At 47.3% G+C, this 25,762-nt stretch overlaps 1 protein-coding gene across 1 annotated transcript in view; it reads left to right on the top strand.

Moving 5' to 3' along the window:
* CUNH3orf70 (chromosome unknown C3orf70 homolog) overlaps positions 1–23,861 on the top strand; it is a 43,434-nt gene extending 19,573 nt beyond the window's left edge. Inside the window, exon 2 of the mRNA XM_055625154.1 lies at positions 19,539–23,861. Within this exon, the coding sequence (XP_055481129.1) occupies positions 19,539–20,095 (557 nt within the window). The 3' untranslated portion in view covers positions 20,096–23,861. The remainder of the gene's footprint in view (positions 1–19,538) is intronic.
* The last annotated feature ends 1,901 nt before the right edge of the window (positions 23,862–25,762 follow it).

The raw sequence follows: 25,762 nt of genomic DNA, 5'->3' as shown, positions 1-25,762 counted from the left end.
TCCCAGTGTGTGGTAACGCTAGGTGCCGAGGGCTGTTGGCACTCAGGAGTTTGGAGTGGTGACTGAAGAACTGAGAGCTATTGCTGTTCCATGTGCGGAGCCACCGGGACCCGGGGAGCTGCACTTCGAATACTCTCGATTACTATCCAGAGTCAGTAAAGGACCTTGGTGACAGTGAGGGTCAAATTCAGGGTCCCACGTTTGCTAGGCAAATGGTCAACCACTGAGTTAACCCGACAACTTTCTGGTTTATTAATTTGCCACCTGGTAGTCATATATGGTATCGTTGTGAGAATTAGAAATAACGTGGTCTTGTCAATTATCTTCGTCATAACTGCCTTTATAATCTTGATAAACTAGACTCCTAGCTATTAACGTCTTAGCAATAGGAATTCAGCGTCCGGGCCTGTGGTTTGAGGGCTCTGGAACATGAGTCTGAATGACTCCATTCACCAGGAGAGGACTAGATGCTAAGAATGAGGGAGTTTCGGGAAGCTAGTAAGTCCTGTAAACATAAACTATCATAGCAACCTGCGTTCTTTAAACGCCACAGACACCCCCCCCCACACACACAGTGCAGTACTGCTGTGGCCATTTCTTTTCCAAGACAGGGCCTTGATATATGGCCCAGGCTTGCCTTGAACCTTAAACTCATGGTGTGCTCCAGCTAGTCTCAGACTTGTGGAGTCGTCCTGCTTCAGCCTCCTGCACGTTAGGATTACAGGTCTGTACCACCAGACCTCGCCAGCCAGCCCGTACTTCCTGTTTGCGGTCATGCCCTGTGAAGGTTTGGATTTCAGCCTTTGATCTCAGCTTTTAATATTAGGCGTCATCTTACCCGGAAGCGAGCTAGCAGGAACGTAAAGAAAAGGTTATGTAAGCAAAAGCCTCTGACATCATTTACTCCTTTGGTCTCCAAGGAGTGAGGTGGCCGGCGTGGGAGGGAAGGGGTGCTTCTCTGGTTGGTGCTTTGGGTGTGCCTCTGAGGTTATGGAGCTTGCCCTGCCGTGTGTGGGAGGGACTGAGAGAGGGGGCAGCATCCACAGTCTCCCGTTACTTCCTTTTCCCCAGACTGTGTGCTGTCAGCCCGGGCTCATGCCACAGTGCCATTGTGTGGGAGCTCCTTCACTCCCATTCCCCAGGTTGTAGCTGGTTATGTGGCGATGATTTCTGCTCATTCTTAAGATACTGAAAATGAGCGTGTGGCTCAGCTGATAAAACGCCTGTCACGCAAGGGTTAAATTCTAACATACATTTATAGTACCAGCACCTGGGAAAGAGAGAGGGGGGATCAGAAGTTCAGAGTCATCCTTGGCTACATTGTGAGTTCTAGGCAGCCTGGGCTCCATGAGACTCTGCCTCCAACAAAAAGTTACTAAGCAGAAAATCTTAATGAGAGTTTTTTTTAATTAAGGACTTCTTAGGGTAGGGATGGATAAATTATCAGATCACTAGTGGGCTCAACAACCCTTCTTGATGTACAAATTGACATAATTTCCTTATGAACTTTCTTTGGGTTTTGACAAAGCCGGGCAGACCAGATACATACATTAACATGTTATGACTGACTTACAGCGGAAAGGAATCTAAAGTGCATCTCTGGTTAGGTTCTAGAAACAGTCTCCTATTCCCTCTGTGTGCACATGTGGAGGCTAGCAGGCTGATACGGAGTGTCCTCACGTGCTCTCTATCTTAGTTTATTTTTTTAATTAAAACTTAATCTATTATTGTTTGTGTGTGCGTGCACATGTGCCCGAGTTCCTACACACACACATCCTGTGTTTCTGGGTGCATAGGCTGTGACGTACATATGTAGGCTGGAGGACAACTTCGTGGAGCTTGTCCCTGAGTTCTGTGACTTCAGCTCAAGTCACCAGGCTTATACAGCGGGTGCGTTTACCCATTGAACTGTCTTGCCAGCCTGTTCTGCCTTTTTTTTTTTTTTTTTTCTGAGACAGGGTCTCTCAGCTAATCTTAGAGCCCACCACTTCCTCTGGATTTGCTGTTAGGAAAGTCCCAGGGATCCTACTGCCTCAGTTTCCTAGATCTGAAACCACAGAGGTGTGTTGAAGCACCCTGCTTTGTTTGTTTTTTTTTTAACATGTATTCTAGAAACTGAACTCAGGCCGTCATGCTTGCATAGATATGCTCCAGCTGCCCCCAGCTCCTCAATTATATATTCTTATCCCTAGCTTTCCAGATGTCACAGATTGTAGCATCTGCTGTCACCACCTAGAATCTCTTCGTAAATTTCGGCTGCTGTTTGGATCTTAAAGGCCTATGTGTTAAAGTCTTAGCGTGACCTTTGACAAATGTGGTCTAGCCAGCGGTCTTTAAGTCATTGCCAGTGTGCGCGGAAGGCTATTATTAGCCCCGTGATGGTTAATCTTGATTATCAATTTGATGGAATTTGAAATCACTATGGAAACAAATCTCTAGGCATATCTGTGAGCGATTATCTAGATTGATTTAATTGAGGTGGGAAGAATCATTCTAAATGTAGCACCATTGCATGGGTTGAGGTCAGGAATCTTGTTGCAGCAATGACAAAGTAATGAATACAGAGAGGTTAGTACTGAGAAGTCGGGCCGTGTGCTAGGATAAAGCTGACCGTGTGGCTTACAGGACTTCAGAACTAGTTTGCATGAAGCATGTAGCTGAGTTTGGAACTTTGGGCTGGAGAAATCCTAGAGTGCTGTAAGCAGAATTTACTGGGCCATTGCAGTGGGAATTTGGAAAAGCAGAATGCCAAGAGAAAGGCAGACAGTGAAAGCCAAGATCATGAGGTTTCAGAGGAGAACAAAGACTCTTAGAAGGAACTGGATTAGGGCCATTACTGTTGTAGAATCTGGCCGCATCTTGCCTGTATCCTGAGAACTTTAGTGAGGTTGAGTTTAAATGTGACGTACTACTGTGGTTGGTGGAGGAATTTTCAAGTCCAGGTGGCATCCAGCCTGTCATGGCTACTGCTTGATGCTCTCACCCACGGCTACAGTGAGAGCAAAAAGTGGAGCAGGTCTTGGTTGCCATCAGAACCTGATGGTAAGGTCCTGTTGCTGAAGATTCTATACACTATGGTCGCAGGACATGAGAGAGCAGGTTGGTACTGGGCAGAGAGCTTGCTGCCTGCCGGCCAGCACCAATGCTATCAGAAGGTGCTGCAGAGGCTGCTTGAGGAAGGAAGTCTCCAGCAGTCTTCCCCGCTGTGAGCCCTGGACGCCACAGTAATGACTGGCACGGCGTGGTATGCCCGTGGGAGAAACAGTGTCATGAGTGTTACCGGAGTAACCAGCCCCTTTCTGACTGGCGTTGGGATCCACTCCATAGGAAGAAACACGAGCTTGGCTATCCCTGTTCTTTCCAAAGTTGTTTTTAACTGAAGTCCTTCGGCCTTCCATGTGCATGTTAGAATCATAGTCTAGATTTGGGATTTGATGTTGGTTTGTGTTGAGTTTTTAGGTCACTTGGAGGAGAGTTGACTTTCATTTAATTATGCTGAAGCTCTGTTGTTAGCTTTGTGTGCATGGAGGATGGTATATCTCCTGGCTTTTTGACCCTCACAGCTGCCTCATGACTTGTCATTCATGGGTAATATTCTTTCCTTTTAAACTAGGTTTACATTAATTTGGTAACCCTGCCATTCTTCGGAGCTCTGTCTGTGTGGTCCATTTCCTTTACAGTGTTACCTCTCAGCAGTCGGTGTCTTCACATTTAAGGTGGGTTTCCTGGACAGAGAATAGTATTGGGTCTTGCCTTTGTAGATATTCTCCTATCATGACTAAAGATTGCAACTAAGGAAATGAGCGTGATTCTGCTGCGAATACAGAGGGCGCTTTCTGGATAGGGTGGCCAGGACAGGTGCCTATGAAGAGCTCCCCCTGTAGTTAAGAGGGGCTTGCAGAAGGAGAGGAGGAGTTAGAGGTGTGGCACACGGGAGGCTGGTAGGACACTGAGGCTGCCACCAGGGTTTGTGAAGGTTCAAAGCAGAATCAGCAGCGAAAACGGTGGTCTCTAAAAGACAGGATTTCACGTGTCCTACAAACAGAATTAAAGCCAATCTGATGGAAAAGCAGAGCAGGCGAGGGAGAGTGTCATGAACCTTGTGAAAGTATAGGAGCAAGGCCGGGACGGAGGACACTAGAGAACACTGCTACGTGCTTAAGTCACGAGATGACAGGTTGTTGGAGTGTTTCACCCAAGCAATCAGGACAGGTACAGGGAAGAACTGTGCGAAGAAATTGTTCTAAGTATAAGATACTTTCTGTTATTAAGAAAAATAAAATAAAACCCCAAGTGACCTTGCCACCAGTCATCTCTCCAAATTTGTTTGAAAGAAGTTGTTGCTTTTACTTTAGTCACTATTGATACTCCTTTATTGGTTCCCTCACCTGCCATTCCTCTTTACCATTGATTTTTCATTTAAAAGACAGTAGAAAAGATGTAGAAAAAGGACAGTCTTTTGATTTTATAACTGAGACATTTCCCATATTCAAGGGGTATGGTTATTAAAACCTCATTAACATATTCATCATCTCATGGCACTGACTCCATAAAAAGAATGGGGGACAAAGAGGGCCAGTGTATATTAATAAAGGGAAATACTCATCAAAAAGAGTAACTGTTGCAAGGCTGGGCATGGTAGAGCATGCCTTTAATTCCAGGCAGGTGGATCTCTGAGTTCAAGGCCAGCCTGGTCTACATAGTGAGTTGTAGGACAGCCAGGGCTACATCATAGAGAGACCCTGTCTCACAGAAACAAAAAACAAAACAAAACAAAAAAACCCAAAACCAAACAAACAAAAAAACAAAAAAAACAGGAGGAAGAAGAGAAGGAAGATGAGGAGGAAGAAGAAACTACTGTAAATATGTGTGAACTGAATGATGAGGTTGCTAAGATAAATGTGTCAGGCAGGTCCTGATAATATTAGTGGGAGACTTAAGTCCTCTACTGCCCTCTTTAGACAGATATTCCAAACTAAAACTCAGAGCTAAATCATCACATAGATGATTTTAACAGATGGTTTTAACAGATGATCTACAAAACATTTCATCTAAAAGGTGTGAATGTGTGTGTATGTGTGCTAATTTCCCTGATGAACACAGATTCAGAAATTCTCAAAAAAAAAAAATACAAATCAAATTTAAGAACACATTAAGAGGTACAAATCTCATGGCTAATTGATTTCATTCCAGGAATGCAAGGTGGTTCAATATATACAGATCAATAAATGTAATATCACATACAAGTAGACATGAGGACAGAAATCACATGATCATCTCAATAGACAAAAAAGGCATGTGATGAAGTCCAACAAGCCTTCATAATAAAAGCGCTGAAGAAAATGGGAACTGCAGGAGAATATCTCAAGACGATAAGGTTATGTATGACAATGTGTGTGTGTGTGTATGAGAGAGAGCGAGCAGAGACTGAGAGCATTTTCTCTAACCCTGGGAAAAGATAAGGAAGGTGCCTGTTCTCTGATGTTATCAGTATGGTGTTTGAAGCCATGGCTTGAGCAATAAGGCAAGATTAAGAAATAACAGGGAATACAGATAGGAAGAAAGAGATGGCCTGATTTTGTACACAAAAGACACTAAAGCCTCACTAGAAAAGTTCTGATAAGCAATCAAAGTAGCAGGATACAAAATCAGATGTAAAAGTCAGTGTCTTTTGTATATATCATTAATAATCTTGCCAAGAATGAGATCTGGAAAATAAAAGCTCTCTACAATGAAAACGTGAGGCCACTGAATGAAGAAATGGAAGAAACTCTATAGATGCTAGTAAGACCTCCAGGAGTCAATGGATTGGCGGGGTTGATATTGTTCAGTTGGACAAATTACCAAAATCAGTCTACAGACTCAGTGTAAGCTCCATTAGATTTCCAATGGCCTTCTTCAGAGAGCAACAACAAAATCCTAAAATTTGTATGGAAACAAAACAGATTCAGAATAACCACAAAAATCCCATGCAGAAAAAATAACGCTGGAGATAGCACAGTACCTGATCTCAGATTATATTGGCCCAGAACAGATCTGGAAGCAGAAGCAGGGGAATGTTTTAACTGAGCCAGTGTAATTTAGCAAGGTGCTGTCTCAAAATCCAGGACCACAAAGCAAAGGGGAAACCAAGGGATGTAGCTGAGTGTAGAATATGTGTTTAGCAGGCATAGGCTAGGTTCAAGCCTCAGGCCAAAAAGAAAGACAGGAAGGAAGGAGGAGAGTCTACCATGTGTCCGGGAGATGGACCTCAGTACACAGAAGGGCTGCCCTGGAGTTAGCGGCACCATTTAGTCAGTCTGGAACACAAGGCGTGTTTGCCCTTGAGGGAAGACCACCGGGGCTTCTTCCTGCTGCCCTTCCGGCTGCTTCCAGGGCCAGTTACGTCAAAGCTGGTTGTATTTGATTCTGTTCTATTATCTTTACCGGTCATTGCAGCCCCACTATGTTGGTCAGCGTGCCGGCTCCTTTTGTCAAGTTGACACAAGCTGGCGTCACCTGAGAGGAAAGAAACTCAGTTGAGAGAGATTGCCGCTGTAAGGTTTGCCTACAAGCAAGCCTGTAGGGCATTTTCTTGACTGGTGATTTCTATGGAAGGACCCAGCCCACTGTGGGGGGTGCCAATCCTGGGAAAGCGGTCCTGGGATGCATCAGCAAGCAAACCAACCGAGCGAGCCACGAGGAGCAAGCCGGTAAGCAGCACTCCTCCGTGGCCTCTGCCTCAGTTCCTGCCTTGAGCTGCTGAGTTGTAAGCTGGAATGCTTTTGGTTGTGGTGTCTCATCACAGCAATAGAAGCTAAGAGAGTCTGTCTACTCCAGAGACACAGGAGGAAGAGGGAGAAATGAAGGGGTCAGTCCACAGCCTTCTGCAAACTTGCCAGGTATGCAACAGCAGGGAGCCCAGGAGAGACTGCCTGGGGAGGGTGTGGATGGCCCTGTGTTGGCAGTCAGTGCTCCCTTCCTCCCTGTTCTGAAGCAGACCAGACGAGGCCTGCTCACACGGAAGGCTGTCTACTTACCAAAGGTTGAGTGTTAGTGTTAGTTTGAGTGTCCAAAGCCATTTTCCAAGCTGACCTAAAATTAACCATCATTACCTACTGAGCAGCCAAATGGCTAGTTGGGTTTTCAAGAATGCTTACTTTGAGGGAAAGTCCTTTATGTCTATCACGTTCTGTGAGCCTTTGTGACTTCATGAGAAAGTTATTAGCCTTCACAAGGGACTCTGCGAGATAATCGTTTTGAATAGAGTGAGGTCCACTTTTATCCAACAAAACAGCAAAAGCCTCATTAATCTTTTTGCATGAAACTCTCCTATAGTCTCACTTGCTGTCTAGAATCATGGCTGCGAGGACTCACGGAATCCTGTGCGGCTCTTCATTAGTGACTTAGTTTTTAATCCTCAGTTGGTGCTGCTTTCAAGAACAGCAGGAGCCTGCTTAGGGCCTCATTTGTAATCAGACTGTTCCCTGGGATGGCATGATTTGCTTGGATTAACCCAGGCACATCCTGAGCAAATGCACCTGCTGGCACGCCTCAGCCTTTCTGTGGGGCCTGCGGCTTTGTTCCTCTGCAGGGGGCATATTTGTTCCAGTAATGCCACTTTCTCTTGTACTTTCAAGTGATAATTTTAACACATACAAAAAAAATATCTTGTGTAGCTTTGAAAATCTCCGTGGTCATGGTCCCACATCTCTGCTGCATCCGCAGGCTAGAACTCTCCAAATACTGTCGAGATCACAATGTCATTCATTGTTGATAGAGAAATATGCAAGGGGCAGAGGCCACATTCTTAAAAGAAATAGATTTGTGAATGCATTAGCTTAAATTCTTGCCCCATTAATATGAGATTTAATTATTAAAACTATTGATATATTGTTTGTCATATTTTAAGCATCTAAAGTCTTATTTGCACTTATCACATAACACTCATCCCTCATTAGCATAGGTTTCAAGTATATAAGCTAGCAAGTTTCTTTTTGTTGGTTTGGTTTTGAAATGCTGGGGTCCAAGGCCAGGGCTTTACATATGCCAGGCAAGTGTCCTAACCACTGAGCCACATTCCCAGCCTAAACTGCTGTGTTTCTCAGTAGACAGTCAGAAAATGACCGTCTGCCAGAAAGCCACCCTCTTGTGGTCATTGAGCCAGTTCACTTCCAATCAAGGGGCGAGGACCATAGATTGAACCATAGGTTTATCTAGCTAAAGGATTATTCAGTGGTTACAGGATATGAGAAAGTCATCTATGGTGTTCAGGGACATAAGGATAATGTCACAGGAAGGGCAAACTTGGGAAGGAGGTTCCCTTTGTGAGCCTGGGGTCAGGCCTGGGCACAGTTAAGTTCAGCCCTGGGCTAGCTGCAGAGGAAGTTGCAGCTTTGCTGTGTAGGTCCGTAGCTTGTGGGGTCCAAAGCTCGTGCAGGTCTGTGGCTGGTGCAGGTGGCGGCTGGCTGTATAGAAGCAGCAGAGGCTGGTGTGGACAGCAGGCCTTGCGCATACTGCTTTCCACTGGGAGAGGGTCTTGGGAGGGCTGCTGCGTTGCCCAGGAAGCACATGTCCTGGGAACGTGTCTGTGGTATTTCTGTCAGACCCCTAGCATCGTCCGCAGGAGAGTGCCTTCTTCCTGTCGTCAACATTTAGCCCTTTCTGAGAAAATGTCACACTGTGGGAAAGGAAATGCCCTTCAGAGAGTTGTGTCCATGATGGCAGAGCGCCCACGTTTGCATGGGCACACATTGACAACTAGGACACTCTCCCTGGCCTCTGCGCCGGTCTATGAATGAACGCTGGCTGCAGAGACAGACCCTACAGAGCCTCCTGCTGCATGAGAGGACAAACCCCACCCTGCACAGAGGCCCAATCACATTGGCTTTGGTGTCTCTGTGGGTATCTTTGTCCTCACACAGCAGTGGTTAAATGGATAGTGAAATGGATACACTATTTAGCTTTTAAGTACTAAGTGTGTTACTTCTGCCTCTAATTCTTGGGATAGCTCTGGTGGCACCCATTTTTAAATTGGCTAACCCAACTACAGGTGGTAAGAGAAAATACAGGTGATTATTACATCTGAGTGAAAAAAAAAAAACCCACAACAGCATGATATATTGTCTTTAATTAAGATTATATAATTTATGCACAGAAATGGTAATAGTGTGATTTAAAAATGTATCTCATAGAGTGTGTGTCATGACTATCATGACTAATTTAAAATTTATTTAATATTTTAAAATTTTAAATTAGATGTGTGCATTTTATTTTATATGTATGAGTATTTTGCCTACATGTGTGCATGTATATTACATGCATGCTTCGTGCCCAAGGAAGTCCAAAGAGGGCATGGATTCCATGGAACTGGAATTAGAGGCGGTTGTGAACCATCATGTGAGAACTAGGAAGAAAACTCCAGCAAGTGCTCTTAACTGCTGAGCCACCCCTCCAGCCCCTGATTCTAATGTGTAAAATTCCAGAATACGACATTAGTTTGTACAGTTTTGAAAATGAGGTCCATGAATAATGAACAGACATGGTGTCTATAAAAAATAACCTTTAACAGAGGTATATTTAAAGTGCGGCACACATTTCCAGAGTTGGCCTGTCGCCTTAGTGTCCTTTTCTTGGGAATCTCTGCACATCCATTCAATAAAGAAGCGCGGCAGATGTCATGTGCCTGTTTCCCTTGCTTTGGTTTATCTGTAGTTCCTGGCTGCTGGGTGAATGGCTTCAGGTGCCATTGCTGGAGGTCTGTGGAAGTCTGCAGCCGTGTGCTGGTGGAGGGGCACAGCGCCACCCCAGGACCACCAGCCTCCGGGTCTGCTTTGCTTCCCACTGCAGACATTTGTGTCTAAACGGATTTTCCAAACTGCGGTTTTAGAAATCTGCTGTCCAATTTGGAGACTCAGACACTGCAGAGGCATTCTGAACCAAGGTAGGAGGCAGACACGGTCTTAGAAAAGGTCTGTGAGGTTGAGGCATTTTACTTTAGAAGATCGGCGACAGTGCCTTCCAGTTTTAGTATTCCGAACATCATGCACACAGCTTTTCCTCACCCTATTTATTTCTCTTTCCTTTCATCACAATTCTGAGTGTGTCTTCCACCACCACAAGCTGCCCTATCAGCTGCCCTTTCTCTGAACATATGGTTTTCATGTTTCTTGCCAACCCCAGTGACCAATCCTGCAGATAGGATTCCCTCAGCTCTGCTTTCTAGCCCCTACTCTATTTCACTAGTTCTTCAGATAAGTAGGACTTCCCAGAGTAAATGGAAAGAGGCAGACATAGTCACTATACAAAACCCCTGTCTGCCGACTGCTCTGGCTTCATTCTTTTGCTGTGATTAAAAAAACCTAGCCAAGAGAAACTTAGGGAAGGAAACTATTTGGCTTCTAATTCTAGGTTACAGCCTCTCATTGAAGGGAAGTTAAGGCAGGGTCTCAAGCAGCTAGTCACATCACGTCCATAGCCAAGAGCAGAGAGAAACTAAATGTGATTGCTCATTCAGCTAGCTTTCTTCATCATCTACAGGTCTGAGCTCAGCCTAGGGAATGGTGCCACCCATAGTGGGCAGGGTCAGTTAACAGTCAAGATAATCTCCTACAGGCTGACTTGATTAAGTACCATTCTCTTCCCAAGAGATTCTAGGTTGTATCAAGTTGACAACTCAAACTATCTTGTGTAACTACCTAAAAGGAACTAGAAACTGAAGAGTTCTCACTCTGCACTGCCCATATTCAGACTGTTTTAGCGGAACTTACATAGTGCAGTTGTGAACTATGAATGGCACCTCTTCTAACTGGAATTGACTGTGTCTGTGTGGTCTAAGGGTTCTTTTGTGCCAATTTATCTAGCAGAGTGGCTTTTTTTTTCTTTTGGCACCCCACCTTTTATGGCAAGGAAGAGTTTTGCTCTTTCTCAGCACCCTGGGTAATAGGACTGGTCTTGGTCGTAGGAGAGTCCCCTGTTCCAGCCAGGCTGTGCTCCTCACCATCCCTTGCTCACCCACACTCCTTCACCTTTGGGGCTTCTGCATAAGGCATGCCACCCCCCTTCTTGTCCTTGGGTCCTCACTTTCCTTCAGTTTGCAGCCCATGCTTTCTGTGGGGCCCTTTCTAGGTCTTTGGTTTTCTCTCAACACCACACATGGTTTGTAGCCACAGCTCATTGCTTCCTCTCCTGCAGTGAGAGTGGATGTTTGTGTTTGAGGGATGTTTTCTATATCTTAGCTCTCTCCCAGACCCAACACTCTAGTTTTTAGCCTCACAGGACTAGGCTTCATGAAACCTCAACAGTCTGATGACTCTAGCACTTCATCGTGCCTGTCAGTTGGCTTCTCCATGTTTGCCTGTGGCAGGCCTCACTGGTTGATTTAGAGGGGTTGAAAAGGGGCCCAGAGTGGTGGGGGTTATGGACCTCCAGGGTTAGAGGCCTTGCCCCATTCAGGCTGCTTTGTAGTGCTTGCTTTTACCGCCTCCATCTGCCTCTTACCTATCTGACTGAAGGCCAGATCTGAGTGACATGGATCCTGGAGAAGGGTGTACTTTGATGGCTGACACCTGACTGGAGTTTTTGGTTGTATTTGTCTGTGGCCTTTGGTGAGAGGATCAGAGGTGGAGGAAGACGAAGGCACGTGGGGCCACTTCTCCTTAGAACTGGTTCTGCTGTCACCACGGTCCCTCAGGTCTGAGTCGCCTGGCCTCCACCACCCTTTTAGTCCAGCCACCGTAGGCCTCCTCTGTCCTTTTGACCCTGTCCTGAGGTGACAGGCAGTGAATTCTGCCTCCCTTATGTTCTCCTAGGCTGCACAAGCCAGTCAACAGCACAAGAGCAGCATCACAGGCCATGTTCGTGACTCTTAATAGTTTGTGATTATGTGTCTTTTCCTGTGGTGATTTGTTGAATGGGCTCTTTCTATGTTGACTACACAGTGACTCTGGGGCCAGCCACGGCCTTGTTTTTAGCCCCATGTCCCCAGGGCCTGCACTCAATTAAGGTTTACTCTACTAGCAGGAAAGGTGTGACACATGAGTAGAGAAAGTGGGGCGTCCCAGGCTGAGTCAGTCGACTGGAGGGCTCTACCTATGGCTAGTCCTTCAACCCGTCTGAGGTAAACATCTTACCACCAGGGAACGTCAAATGTGAAATTAACTAAATCCGAGGACACGTGAAGAGCTCCTTGGGACTCATCTGGGCTGTCCTCGGCTCCAGTCTTTCCTCAGCCCACACAGGTGGCTACATGCCTGGGGGTATGCCTCCCATTTTCTTTCTCTCGGCGGTTTGGAGGACAGCATGGCCCACCATCTGCTACAGCGCCTTCCTTCTTCACTTCCATCTCTTCCTGGCTTGTCAGCGCTCATTTTCCCTGTACCTGTGTGCCCCGCCTCGCTGAGATCCTCAGAGCTCACGGTGGTACCCACACTGGGTGCCCCGCCTTAGTGCTCCGGGACCCACCCGGCCACAGTCCTGCCGCCTCACCCCAGCTCCAAAGCCAGTCAGGAGCAGTCTGCTTGCTTGCTGCTCGGCCACTCTCCCCCGGAGCCCCGCTCCCGTTCCTCGGCTTGGCTGGTGCAGGACCTTTCTGCACAGGCTTCACGTTGCCCTGATGTGGTTTTACATTGTGATGTGCTGTCTCAGTGGTCCAGAAACACCACCACAATGTGTCCTGCGCTCTTTCTCCTGTGGCGTTTGACTTAGTACAGACAGGGGCTAGTCAGTAAGTGCTCCTTCAGTGAGTAGTAAGCCATGCTCCTGCTGGTCTGTCTGTCGCAGCAGGGATTTGCTTCATATTAAGTGCGTGCCACTAAAAGTGGCATGGGCCATAAATGAAGACTCGAGGACCTTGCTTACATTTCTAATTAGGGCTTCAACACACTGGAAAGTCTGTGATCTTTAGTGTTCTCCTAGAGCAAATATGGATGTCAGTGGGCAGGGTGGGGAGTCGGGCTCCTGTAATGCTGTTTCCACTCTGTGTGGTTCACTTCTCAACGACCGACACACTGTAAAAAGCACTACTATATTTCTTTCAAAACATCGAGTACCCCGCCTAACGTAAGCAGCTGTGATTTGATGAAAAGCGAGGACCTGCGCCGGGCTGCAGTCCGCCTCAGGCCGCCCTGGCTCTCCTCCACATACTTTCCTAATCATATTTTGCTGGGGCTAATTCTTAAAATCGCTCTGCGTTCACGAGAACAGGGTATTTTCTGTGTTAAGAGAGACACACATTTAACAGACATTAACTCACCTGCAAAGGCAAGATGCTAGGATTTCTCCCAGAAGACTTTGTTAGGAAGTGTCAAGTGTACAGCTATAAACAAAACGGAGCAGTAAGGAGGAGCCTGCCGCAGGTTAAGGGGGCATGTCAGTACGCCTGCCCGACCTTCTGGATTTGTTTGGCTGTTGCAGTTTTGCTTTTTTTTTTTTTTCTTCAAAAAACTATCTCTGCTGTGTAATCACCCTGAGCTATGCAGGGAGTGTTTGGTGATGTGAGAGCTCCACCACAGCCCTCACTAGCTCAGGGCGAGCCCCTGAGAAGGGTCTGTCGCCTCGCTGTAGACCATCACCTGCTTTAAACAGGAGCAGGCCTGACAGCGTGGCACGCTCTGCCTTCTGTTTATGCAAGATAACACAAGTCTCTCCATGCACACCCAAGCGCCGCATTGAGGTGTTGTGAGAAAAGCGTCCACAGGGTTCCTGCCCACATCAGAAATATTAGCAACGGAGATTTCCAAAGGCTCATGGGAGGTGCTTAGTGGATTTGATTGCTCTTCGAGAACGTGTTGAAGGAGATCCCTCCCAAAGAAATGAGATTTCTGAAGTACTTACTTCACCCGTTGGTCACAGCTGCTTTTTTGTGAATTTCGATCGTGCCCAGTGTTTAACTAGTTCCAGTATTTAAAAGAGATACCAGTTTTTCTTTTAAACATTGCTAGTAAAAGCATCTCTTGTTTTCTGGTCAGCTTTTAAATATATTTTGAATTTAAGGAGCGCAGTGCACATTTCAGTGTGCTAATCAGGTTAGAGGGACTGGTGTATGTGTCACCTCAGGCACGTTTCCGAGAATTCCATTAGATACTTTGAAACCGTCAGTTATTGGCAGCCTCGGTTGTTCTGCTTCGGTCATCAGAAATTGCTATCATCCGACAGCGCTCGATAGCCATCCTGCATCTGGCTTTTCAATTTCCAGTGACTGCTGTTAGAGTCTCTGCTTCCGTGGAACCAACTTGTTCATCTTCCACGTGGAAGAGAGACTATGCCTTATTAGCTTTCTATGCTTTTATTTTACTCACCATCCGAGGTACTCTTTCACGGCTAAGGAATACGTCACTGGAAGTATGTGTAATACTTGCCCTTGTCACTCACCCTCTGTTGGGTGCCCAAGTTCCACGTCGTGGCTGTTGTGACTTGTGTGAACACACAGATGCCGCCATCTCTTCAACTCACCGACTTCCAGCCCACTGGATATGTGTAGCCAGCAGTGGGATTGCCGGATCCAACAGAACCTTGTTTCTGCCAGGTTGTTTCTGCCAGGCATGGCGGTACAATGCCTTCAATCCCAGCACTCGGGGGGCGGAGGCAGGCATAGGCATCTCTGTGGGTTTGAGGCCAGCCTGGTCTATATAGTGAGTTTCAGTGCAGCCAGGGGTATATACATTGTGAGTCTTTCAAATACTAAAAGCAAAGAAACCAAAAACATAAACAACAAAAAAAGAAGTTCATTTCTGGTTGCATCTTGTTGTTGCTTGCTGGAGATTGAACCCAGGCTCTCACACAGGCTGAGCACGCAGGCTTCCACAGGCACGCCCATTTTACACGTTTTAAAGGAGAGGCCATCCGTTCATCAGTTTTTGAGTAACCTTCATGAGGTCTTTGCAATGATCGTTTTAATGTTCATCCCTAGTACAAATGTGGGAGAGCCTTGCTCTTTGGAATCCTCATCAGTGTTGGTTATTTTCTTTTCTCCCTTGATAACAGCCATTCTGAGTGGAGCGACAGCTCTTTGTGGTTGATTTATGTGTCCCCAGTGAGGAGTGTCACTGGGCACTTTTCGATAGGCATGTTGAGTGACATTGGTGTTGAGCAGCTGTCTCCACGTCACTTTGAATCCTATAAACTGAAATTACTTGCTATCGTTCCTTCTTATGCCCCGCCCTGGGAAACTCGTTCTACTCTCCATTTACATGAACATGGCTGCTCTGGGCACCTCATGTATGTGGAATGACCCAGTATCCTTCCTGCCGTGTCTGGCTTATTTCCCTCGGCACAGGGTCCTTCAGAGCACCCTCGTTCAGCATGACGAATGTTCCTTTACACATGTACATTTTTACTTTTGTTTATCTGTTGGTGATTGTATCTCTGGATAACCCTGCTACGTGTGTGTGTGTGTGTGTGTGTGTGTGTGTGTGTGTGTGTCCAAAGTGAAATTTCTAGATGCGTCACTTCCATTCTTCTTCAAGTCAGGACTTTTATCTATGCACTGTTTAATTTTTTTTTTTTACCTATTTATTGTGGTGTTGGAGGTGAAGCCCAGAGCCACGTGCCTGCTCGATTTACCACTGTGCCACACCTCCAACCACATTTCCATTGTTTCTGTAAAGAAATCAAACAATGTTACATGATCATTTGTCTTGGGGCGGCAGCCTCTTTGCCACCCTTTGTCTCTGCATCTGTGTTCCCAGATCAGGGACTTTGTTCAGAGCGAGACAGGGCTGCTCTGAGCCACGGTGCACTCCCAGCTGGGTTCTCTCTTTCATGCACAGATAGGTCAGGGCAGACTGCTGCAGTCCGATGCCGTAGACTAAGCAGTTGCTATGCGAGATGAGCAGCTGAGTTTGAATCTCCAGGACCCATAGAGAGAAGCTGGGCATGACTGAATGTGCCCGTAATTCCTCCAGCACTGGGGGGTGGGGCTGGTGTGAAGACAGAAAGATCCCGAAAGCTCATTTGCCAGGCGGTTAGGCTAACCAAAACATTGAGCTTCCATTTCAGTGAGACACACTGTCTCAAAGCAGTGATAGAGCAAGACACCCAACAGACTGTCCTGCCTCTGCATGCTCCAGCCGTTCATTCATGTGCAGGCACACATCCACACCATACCCCTCACACACATCACCACACACTCATGCACATACACACACTTGCCATAGACTGCGTGGCTTGACTAACATCTGTTTCTGGCTGGGAAGTCTAGTGAAACAGAGGACACTCATCCCGGTTTCGGAAGCTGAGGCAAGGACAGGCTCTGGTCTCATCCTCTTCTTTAAGGACGTGAAACCCACTGGGGGTCCCACCTCATGAAGGTCTCGTTGGTAACTGGGACTTTAGCACATGAATGTGGGCGTGCAGCATTCATACCGAGTGCCATACTTCAAGAAGTCAGCCTTGGTGGAGAGAAGACTAGAGAAAGGTACAACAACCAGGAGGAGAGAAACCAAAAAATAATGGTGATCACAAGGAGGGCAAGGGAACAGAGTAGGACAAGGGGGTGGGGAGATGTGGAGAGGGAGAAGAAAGTCCTAACCCTTGGCTTTGCCTCATCCCTTCTTTTCCAGGGTTAAAGATGGCTCTGGAAGATCAGAATCAACCAGCAGCACTGTGCCAAGGGGTACCTAAACCAGATGTGAACGGGTTTGGCGTGGGTGAACTCAGCCAGCCCCCTGCAGCCAGCCTCCCAAGCTTAATAGCTGGGCAGAAAGAAAGAACTGGAAACCTGTTCCCCATTTCCTTCCCTCTAGACAGGAGACCATCCTCGGCCCAGGCATCTTCTAGTCAGCTTCCTCTATATCCCCAATACTTGGAGGCTGGGGCCCTGCCATGCCAGTCAGTAGATCTGACCTCTCTGCATGCTCATTGCATGGCATCCTCCTTCCTTCCCATTCATCCTTCCTTCCTTTTTTTCTTCTGTTCTTCCTCTCTTCTTTCTTCCTCCCTTCCTCTTTTTCTCTCCTTTCTCTTTTCTTCTCACTTTTCTTTATTCCTCTTTTCTTCCTTCGTTTCTCCTTCTCTCCCTCTCTTTTTCATTCCCACCCTCCCTCCCTTTCTCTGTCTTCTCCCTCCCTTGCTTTCTTCAGAGTCTCACTGTGTAGCTGTGGCTGGCCCAGAACTTACTATGCAGGCCAACTGACTTCAAACTCACAGCGATTTGCTTCTGCCTCGAGAGCTGAGGAGCTCTTGCGGATAGAGAAATCCAGCTGCCTGATCTGCTTTAAACAGTGTCTCAGGCAGGTCTAATGAATTCTAACTTTTTTTCCCTTTTAAACTCAGAGAGCTCCCTCACCGACCACACAGCTCCAAGTTGTGATTTTATCAGCCTAGGAGGTCTGCACGGTTCGTCTTTGTGCAGGCTTTCCAAATGTGCTTTTTCTACATGGCATCTCAGGGTGAAGCAGAGGACATTTCTGAGTATCACTTCCTGCAGTCCAGCCTGGTATTGATGGCTGGCCAGCACTGTGGTCCGTGGCACAGCACACTGCACATAGCTGCCGTTCTTCCATGCCTTAACACTAGGAGAACCTAAGACAGTGTTCCTTACAAAGAGGATTCCACTTCATTTCCAGTCTGACCAAGAAATGGAACATGAGTGACTTCCCTGCAGCGAGATGCTTACAAGGATGTCACAAATTCTCCATCCTCTCCCAGGAGAGGACCCCTTGGGATATTGGACAACATCTTGAATTTTTTATTGTCTAGGGAGGAGTTGTTTTGTCAATGAATGAATGTCGAGAGGCCAGGATAACCCTGCTGTGGCACACAGGACAGATCTGGGAAAGGAAGAGCTGATCTAAATCCCAGCGGCACTAAGGCTTAGAAGCTGCCACAGTGTGCACAAAGGACGAGACCCTGCCTGACTAAACGTACTCGTCCAACAGGAAGGACACAAGAGGATGCTCATGGCAGTGGCTCTTGTCTCCGGATTTCTCAGGGCTTCCCTCCTCCTTTTAGCACTTAAAAAATATAATAGATTAGATAGCTAGGTAGACAGTGTGTATATGCGCACATGCGTATACCATCACCCACCCACGTAGGGAGGTCACAGAATGACCTTGGGTGTCCATCCCAGCCTGTCTGAGGGTGGGTCTTCCTTGTTCGCTGCTGTTCTGTTAGCTAGCCTTAAGCTCCTGCGAGTGTTTCCTCTCCCCGCACGGGCCACCACAACCGCCTCTTACATGGGTTCTGGGGACCTGAACTCAGGTCAGCAGGGCTGCATTGCAAACGCTCCTCTAATGAGACATCTTCCTCCACCCCTTTTGGCTTTGTATTACAAGATAATTTTAGATTTACAAGCTGGGTGTGGTGGCAATTGCTTTAATTCTAGTACTCGGGAGGTAGGTGTGGGTGGCTCTCTGGGAGTCTGAGGCCAGCCCAGTCTACACAGCAAGTCCTATGCTAGTCAAGGCTACACATCAAGACACTGTCTCTAGTAATAATAGGGAAACCATTACTTTAGACTTAAAACTGGATAGTTTGAATCTGTGTCCTTAACGTTTGGCACTTGACAGATTTTCCATATGTATGAAAGAGATAAAGAGAAAGTGGAAACGGGCACATTAAGACAACTTTGTACTAGGCTTCAGACTGAGAAGCAGCTGAAGGCTGAGAGCAGAGAGGAGTTAGAGATGCTCCGCTGGGCTGCTGTGTGTGTGTGTGTGTGTGTGTGTGTGTGTGTGTGTGTGTGTCTTGCAAGCAAGCGCCTGGTTTGAGTTATGGAGTGGCCGTGGCATCGGTGTCTGGGAGACACCGCCTCCTCCTTATGCCGTTGATTCACTTTGGGTCTTTGGACAGAGCCAACCTTCGCCTGCTGTTCAGGGTGGCCGGGAGGCTATAGTCCAGTAGGCTATTACCTGCTGAATAACGTGTGCAAACTTACTAAAGCACATCACCCAGGGCCTCCGCTACAGCTCATCGGCAACGTACACTCACCTCTGGGTTCCTTCCCTAGAACTGTAAGTGAAACCAAGTCAAAACACAGACACCTAGGAAAGGACAGCCCCCCCCCCATATTTCTGGTATTACATTGAAGTACCTCTAGTTTTTAAAAATATTAACATGTACTAAATTATAGAGGTAATTACAGAGATAAAAAGGAAGTTACAGTTCTATAGTACGGTTTTCTTTCAAGCCTATACTGACCATATTGTTTCTAGGTACTGTGTCCAGTGTGCTGGGTGAATTGTTTTAAGATGAGGGCTACGGGATGATCTTTCCACCCAGGCCCATAGGAGCAGCTCCATCCACCCCAGGCCCATAGGAGCAGCTCCATCCATCCATCCATCTATCTAATAGTACAGGTGGTTGAACCCAAGGCCCCAGACTGGCCAGACATTCTATGAGAGTACCTCCTAAGTTAAAATTCAGAATGTGTTTTGGGTTTCTCGCATGGACACTGCTGTGACACGCTGGATCTGAAGTGGACAGGACGGACCGAGCGATGATGCTGTTACTCTCTCAATCTAGATGTCACCAAAATGTGCTGCAGCACCAGACTGCCGCAGCTCTGCTGACACAGAATGTGTGGTGGTCTGAGCTTTCAGCTGTATCTTGTGTGTCCACAGGCAAATATGTGTACCAGCCCATGACCCCCGTGGAGCAGCTCCCGAGCACAGAGATCCCTGCAAGGCCACGAGAGCCCACCAACACCATTCAGATCTCCGTCTCCCTCACCGAACACTTTCTGAAACTTGCGTCCGTCTTCCAGCCTCCGCTTCCTCCCGACTCGCCGAGGTACTGTATGATCTCAGATCTCTTCATCGACAACTATCAGGTTAAATGTATCAACGGGAAGATGTGCTATGTGCAGAAGCAGCCAGCGCCCCATTCCCAGAAGATGAGCCCCGAGGAGGTCTCTGCACACGATGCCTTAATTTCTAAAGAGAGCGACACTCCGAAACTGGGTCACTGCTCCTCCCCTTCCAGTTCTGAGGACTCGGGGATCAATGCAATCGGGGCTCACTACGTGGAGTCCTGCGACGAGGACACAGAGGAAGGGGCGGAACTGAGTTCCGAGGAAGATTACAGCCCCGAGAGCAGCTGGGAGCCCGACGAGTGCACCCTCCTCTCCCCATCGCAGTCTGACCTGGAAGTGATTGAGACGATGGAAACCACGGTGTAGTCTGGGCCAGGGCAGGGACCCGCCCTGAGCTTCTGCGCTTTGGTTTGATGCGTCCTTCTCCAGTCCTCTTGGCATTCTCCAAGCCCTCTTACCAACCTCAGCAGTCCAGCGTCTGCTGCTGGGTGTGACCTTGTAATGACACTGTTTTCTTTCGTATCCTACTGTCTATGTAGCATCATGGTGTCACGAGTTGCAGGCCGGCCTTAATGTCACTGAGAACTTTGAGGGTGGCATGACCACAGCGTGTGGGTCACACGGAGGAGCCACCCATATTTTACCAGTGGCCCGCCCTTTGGGCTGAAGGCTCTTGCTCAGATTCCCTTGGGCGAGTTATGTGACACCTCTGTCCTGTTGGGTTTGGGGTGGGAGCAGCCCTCTTCAGGAAACAGCACTGCGGGTCATGAGGAGGGCTGGTCCTCTCTAGTTCATGTCCAGGCCAGCCTTAGCTGTATGTACACACATGTACAGGGGGATGGGAATTCGGGAGGTCCCAGTCCTGGTTCTTACCACAAAGGAGCCACACCATAGCACAGGACACAAGTCACGCAGCTCATGGCACCAGGAGGCTCTTGGAACCAGGGAGAGGAGAAGCAGACTTGGCTTGGGCCAGCTGAGAAAGTTGCCTCGCTGTCTGAGCTGGCCCAGGTGAGATCCGAGGCGTCACCGCCCTTCTTGGTTGTTTTCAGGTCAGGGAGAAGCATTTAAGTTTTGTAGGTATTATATTTGGGGGGCGGTACATCTGACACCTTAAGAAAAAAAAAATACACAATAGTTTTAGTTAGCATGGAGATGCTAAGAGACAGTCCTTTAGGGATTAGGGATGAATCTAATAGGTTTGATTAATTCTGCTTCGTTTGTTTGTATGAAGCATTAGAATGGCTTAGATGAGAAATGGACTAGAATTTTATATGATGCATGGAGTTTATGCAAATGCAAAAAAACAGTTGCGATAGCTCACTGCTGAGTCAGGAGGACGTTTTACCTAACACTTCACTTTACCACACTGGAATCCACACACATTGTATGTGTTCTTCTACCCGAACAAAATAGTGAGTAATTCTTTCTTAGGTAGCTTTCTTCAAAACTCTTTTCCTAGTTTGCCGTGTATTCTCACATGATCTTATTATCTGCCATTTCCCCAGGTCTGTCTGTGAGGACAGTACAGATCTGGGAAAACACGAGCCACAGAGCTGCAGGGAGGACCTTCTCAGATCCTGACGGTCTGAGTATGTGCCGTGGCCTCGCTATGTTGACAGCATCTCCTCAGATCCCTCTGTGTTGTTAGTGTGTGCTCAAGGTGGGGAGGCCATGTTCTGCAGGCCTCCCAAACTTCCTGAGCTAGATGAGAATGTAGCAAAAATCTCCACCTACTCAAATGGGAACACTCAAACCAAGAAGAACCAGCAGGTACAGGGGAAGACAGGTGGGAGCAGCCACGTCTTGGCTGGAGAGTCATTCTGCTGGCCTGGGATGGCCTGGGGACACCTAGTGAGCCCTGCCTGAGGTCTGTGACACCTCGCTGGCATGGAAACCAAATACCATGAGCCGCAGATCTCTTAACCGGCTCTTGGGACCATGATGGCAGCAGTGGCACCGTCTTCAAATGTGCCGTGGGTGAGCGCCTCAGATGCCCAGGAGAGGCAGGCACACAGCAGGGCTTCTGACTGCTCTTTTCCTATCTACAGTCCCACTGCCACGAATACTAAGCTAACTGGGGTCTACAACCGGGCTCCAAAGCCATGGGAACACATGGCCATAGCCACAGTTCTGAAGCTTGGCCCTTTCCCAGGCAGGACTTCTGTCCACGTTCCCATTTTTTAAACCCCGTAGCTGCCACTCAGATCTGCCACACTTCTGATAAATTTTTTTGGATTTAATAACAATTGATGATCACATGAAATATTTGCACAATCTCTTTATAATCAAACTCACTAAGCTTCACTTGCCGTTTTATAAAGTTGGAGACATTTCCTTGCATTCTTAGATCTCAAAACAGCCTTTTCTAACTAAGCACAACCAAGAGGTTTTTGGTTTTATTCTCCTACCACTGTTCATACCAGTAATTGTCTGAAATATGATTAAGCCGGCATTATTTCTCTATGCTTGCCTTCTGAAGTCAGCTGAAAAGAATATAAATGTGTAGTTTAACTTAAATTCTAGGCCGACTCTGTTCCATGTTCTATGAAAGACTTCCTCTATAATCCTGATATTACAGTGCTGATTTGTATGCGTGTATTCATAGGCACTTTAGAAACACTTAGCTGCAGCGTGCACCAGATGGTAAGCACAGTCGTGTTCAGTAGGCTTTTGACTCACACTTGGACAGTGAGGTGAGAGCTCGCAAACTGGACCTTACAGAATGCTTGCCTAGGGCAAGGCTTGTGCCACGTGGCTGGGCTTCCGTGGCACACTGGCGCTGTCGCCACTTTTGAAAGGTTGTCAGGTACCGGTGGAATCCCACTGACTGTGGAGTATAGTTTTCTTACCTAACCAAGATTTTAAGCTTCAAGTGCGTCCATAATTTTTTCTGAGAAATGAACTGCAACTAAAGTCCTTTTTGGGATAACTATTTGATATCTAAAACTAATAATAATCATAATAATAAGGCTTTACTTTAAAACCTAGGTGTTCTTTTGCCTTGTATCATTTAAGGAATAAAATGAGAATGTGAGGCTGACCCTGAAGAAAAGCAGTTGCTTTCTGAGAAGAAAAGACCTACTCCTCAAGGCAACAAAAATACAGAACAGACTCTAACCTGAGCCACAGTGTCCAAACACAACACACTATAACACAGTGCAGAGCCAGTGTCCCAACATGCCTCAGCACAATGTAGAGCCTAAGCCACCAGTCCAGAACAACCACATGGTTGTTTTCTGACAAATCTTTGGGATATGATCTAGGGTCTGATAGTCTCTTGGGCATACTCTTTCATTTCTCAACCTCACCTTCTTGCCTGTTTGAAATACTATGTTTTTCTAGGGTTGATCAGAACAAATTCTTCTTACGCAAATTTGATTGCAACCAGACACTTTAGAAAGTCAAAATACCCATATATGCGTGGCAGTGTAGATAACTGCCACGCCAAAAAACCAAACAAACAAACAAAAAAAAAAAAACAGCACAGATTTAAGTAAAGCACTATTTGTCATCTGCTCTTGATTGCCCCCGAATCCTATTTGCAAGACTTTATTGTCAAGTTTCGGCTTCTTACTTGAGGGAAATATTCTGTTTTCTTCCCCTTTGTCCAGCGGTGCTGTGAACTAGACAGACGGAGGCTGGGTCCCCTGGGGCTTTGTGGGAGCGTGTTACTGCACTCTCCACAGAGGGGCAGCTGAGAGGTGAGGGGGCGGCATTCACCTTTTCTGTACCCCACAGCCCCAAACGCCATCTTAAACCTCAGAATACACACAAGGGCATTTCTCACAATGAATCTGTTTCCTAATCTCACCTTGTCTATGGTGCCTGAGTGCGGGTGTACTGGAAGGGCCGATGCCGTCCACGGAGGGATGTCTGCTGCTGAGGTGAAGCAGCTGGAAGCCTGCCTGGGGTCTGAAGGGCTTCCACGTCACTGTCTGCATATGTGTGAAGGCTGTCCTTGCCTTGCAGAAGTCACGTGCTGTGCTGGGTTCCTCTGAACCTGTTTTGGAGTTTAAGCACAATGTTGACCCCTCTGTAATTTCCTAAACTTAGATTCTGTTTTCCCAAGACAGCTCAACTTTAGGAAAATACTGCTGTACAATAAATGTGGTTTTCCTTTTGTACTAGAACAAAATTGCTGTTTGAGTTTTTTGTATCAAGTGTTTACTGTGTACTAGGACATAAGCAGTTCATGCCCCTTGCTAATTTAAACTTTCCAAAACTTGATGGAGGGTGGCTAAGTATCATTCTCACAAGCATGTGAGAGCTCCATGTGAAAACTTCTAGGTTGATTCCCATTAGGTTTATACTGAGTAAAAATGGCATCACCCTGTAAATAGCATTTTCCACGTCAACTTAGGCCCCCTCTCCAGTTCGCAAGCACTGTGTAAGACAGTTGTGATTAGAGGTCGAGTAAGGAAGGGTGCTACTACCCCATGGGCCCGGGTCGTGCCTCAGTATGGCGAGTCCAGAAACTCAGTTTTTTAAATTAGTTTAATGATTTGATTTTATTTTCTGGGCATTGGTGTTCTGCCTGCGTGGCCCTCTGTGTGAGGGGGTTGGATCTCTTGGAACTGGAGTTACAGAGAAAAGGAGGAATTGTTTCAGGTCTAAGGTGAACCCTATGCGATCTGCCACGTGGATACCAGGAATTGAACTTGGGTCCTCTGGGAGAGGTGCCCCTAATTGCTGGGCTGCCTCTCCAGGCCCCAGAAACCCAGCATGCCAGCTTCTGGGATTATGTCTGGGGGACAGCCTCCCTGGGGACTGCTGGTAAAGAACATCAGTAACACTTCCCCCGAGTTCCTGCTGCTGCCTTACCACTTCCAACAGACTTCATACACCGCTGTGCAAACCAGGGCAGCTCAGAAAGCACCACTGTGGCACTGTTCATTAGTCAGGCTGGGATCTGAACCCAGAACACCAGCCCAGGAGGCCACACTCACGGCCCTTTGCTTGCATTACTCCATTGCTGTCTATAACCCAGTGAGCACTGCCCGAGCCTTGTGGCTCACCCCACAGTGCCAGCAGACAGCGCCGGAGCAGGGGTATGGTTTAGCTTTTCCTTTCTGTGTAGCAGGATCATCTGCTGGTTAGTGCATGTGTGCTCACGAGCAGTGTTTCCCAGGAGCTCAACATTCAGCTCGGTCCATTGCTTTTTTCGTTTCAGTCACATCTTGGCCTGTACGCTAGGTTGGCTCTGTTTTTCGGGAGCACCAGCTTGTTTTCCTGGGGAATTCCTGCTGACAGCGAATCTCATCTGCATGTGCGGCTCACTAATTTAACTCTGCATAATTGTACTGCCACATTCGGGAAGGCATCTTCCAAGTGCTGACTGCCCACACTTCTTCAGTAAAGCGGGCCAGCCTCTTGTCCTCATTACAACCTGGGAACAGCTAATGCCTTTAATGCTCAGCACTGAATGAAGAGGGTAAGATGGGACCTGCCTCTTGGCAGCTGAGTTTGAGGGGAGATGGTCAGGTGGAGGTCCTCAGGAGCCAGGGAGACATGATGGAGGGGCATGTAAGAAGACCTGATAAGGATGCTGAGATAGCCAGGTGGTTTTTGTTACGTTTTGGCGTTTTCTAAAATGAACCTGTATTTCCATAGCTAAAAACCCATTGAAAATGGAGGACAGGCAGTACCTCACTTCACTGTGTCTGGTCAAAGTGGGGTGTGGCCCAAGCAATGGCTACATTCCTGTGTATCTGAGTGTATGAGTTGCTGGGAGTCTGGAGCTAAGTGACTTCTGCTGAAGAATGTCACTGCTGAAGCACCTGTCCCAGGTGCTCCAACTACCCTGGGGGCTTGTGGGCCAGACGAAGTCTTCCTGCGTTTCCCACCAGTGACTGCCTGAGAAACCTGGAGATGAAGGATGAGAAAGCTACCTGGTGAAACTCCAGACCATCTCTCTCGGTGCAGAGATCTGGTTCCTCATGAGGTGGCAAATGCCAGCACTGTGGACGTGGGGCGCGCTGCAGGTCCTAGGCACCCATGGTTCACAAGCATCTCAGTGGCTTCTTCACTGTC

Source organism: Psammomys obesus, unplaced genomic scaffold (assembly GCF_907164565.1).
Source record: "Psammomys obesus unplaced genomic scaffold, mPsaObe1.curated_primary_1811, whole genome shotgun sequence".
In the NCBI taxonomy this organism is placed as follows: Eukaryota; Metazoa; Chordata; class Mammalia; order Rodentia; family Muridae; genus Psammomys; species Psammomys obesus.
Note: the sequence above shows the minus strand (reverse complement) of the source record. Positions and strands in the feature narration are given on the sequence as shown.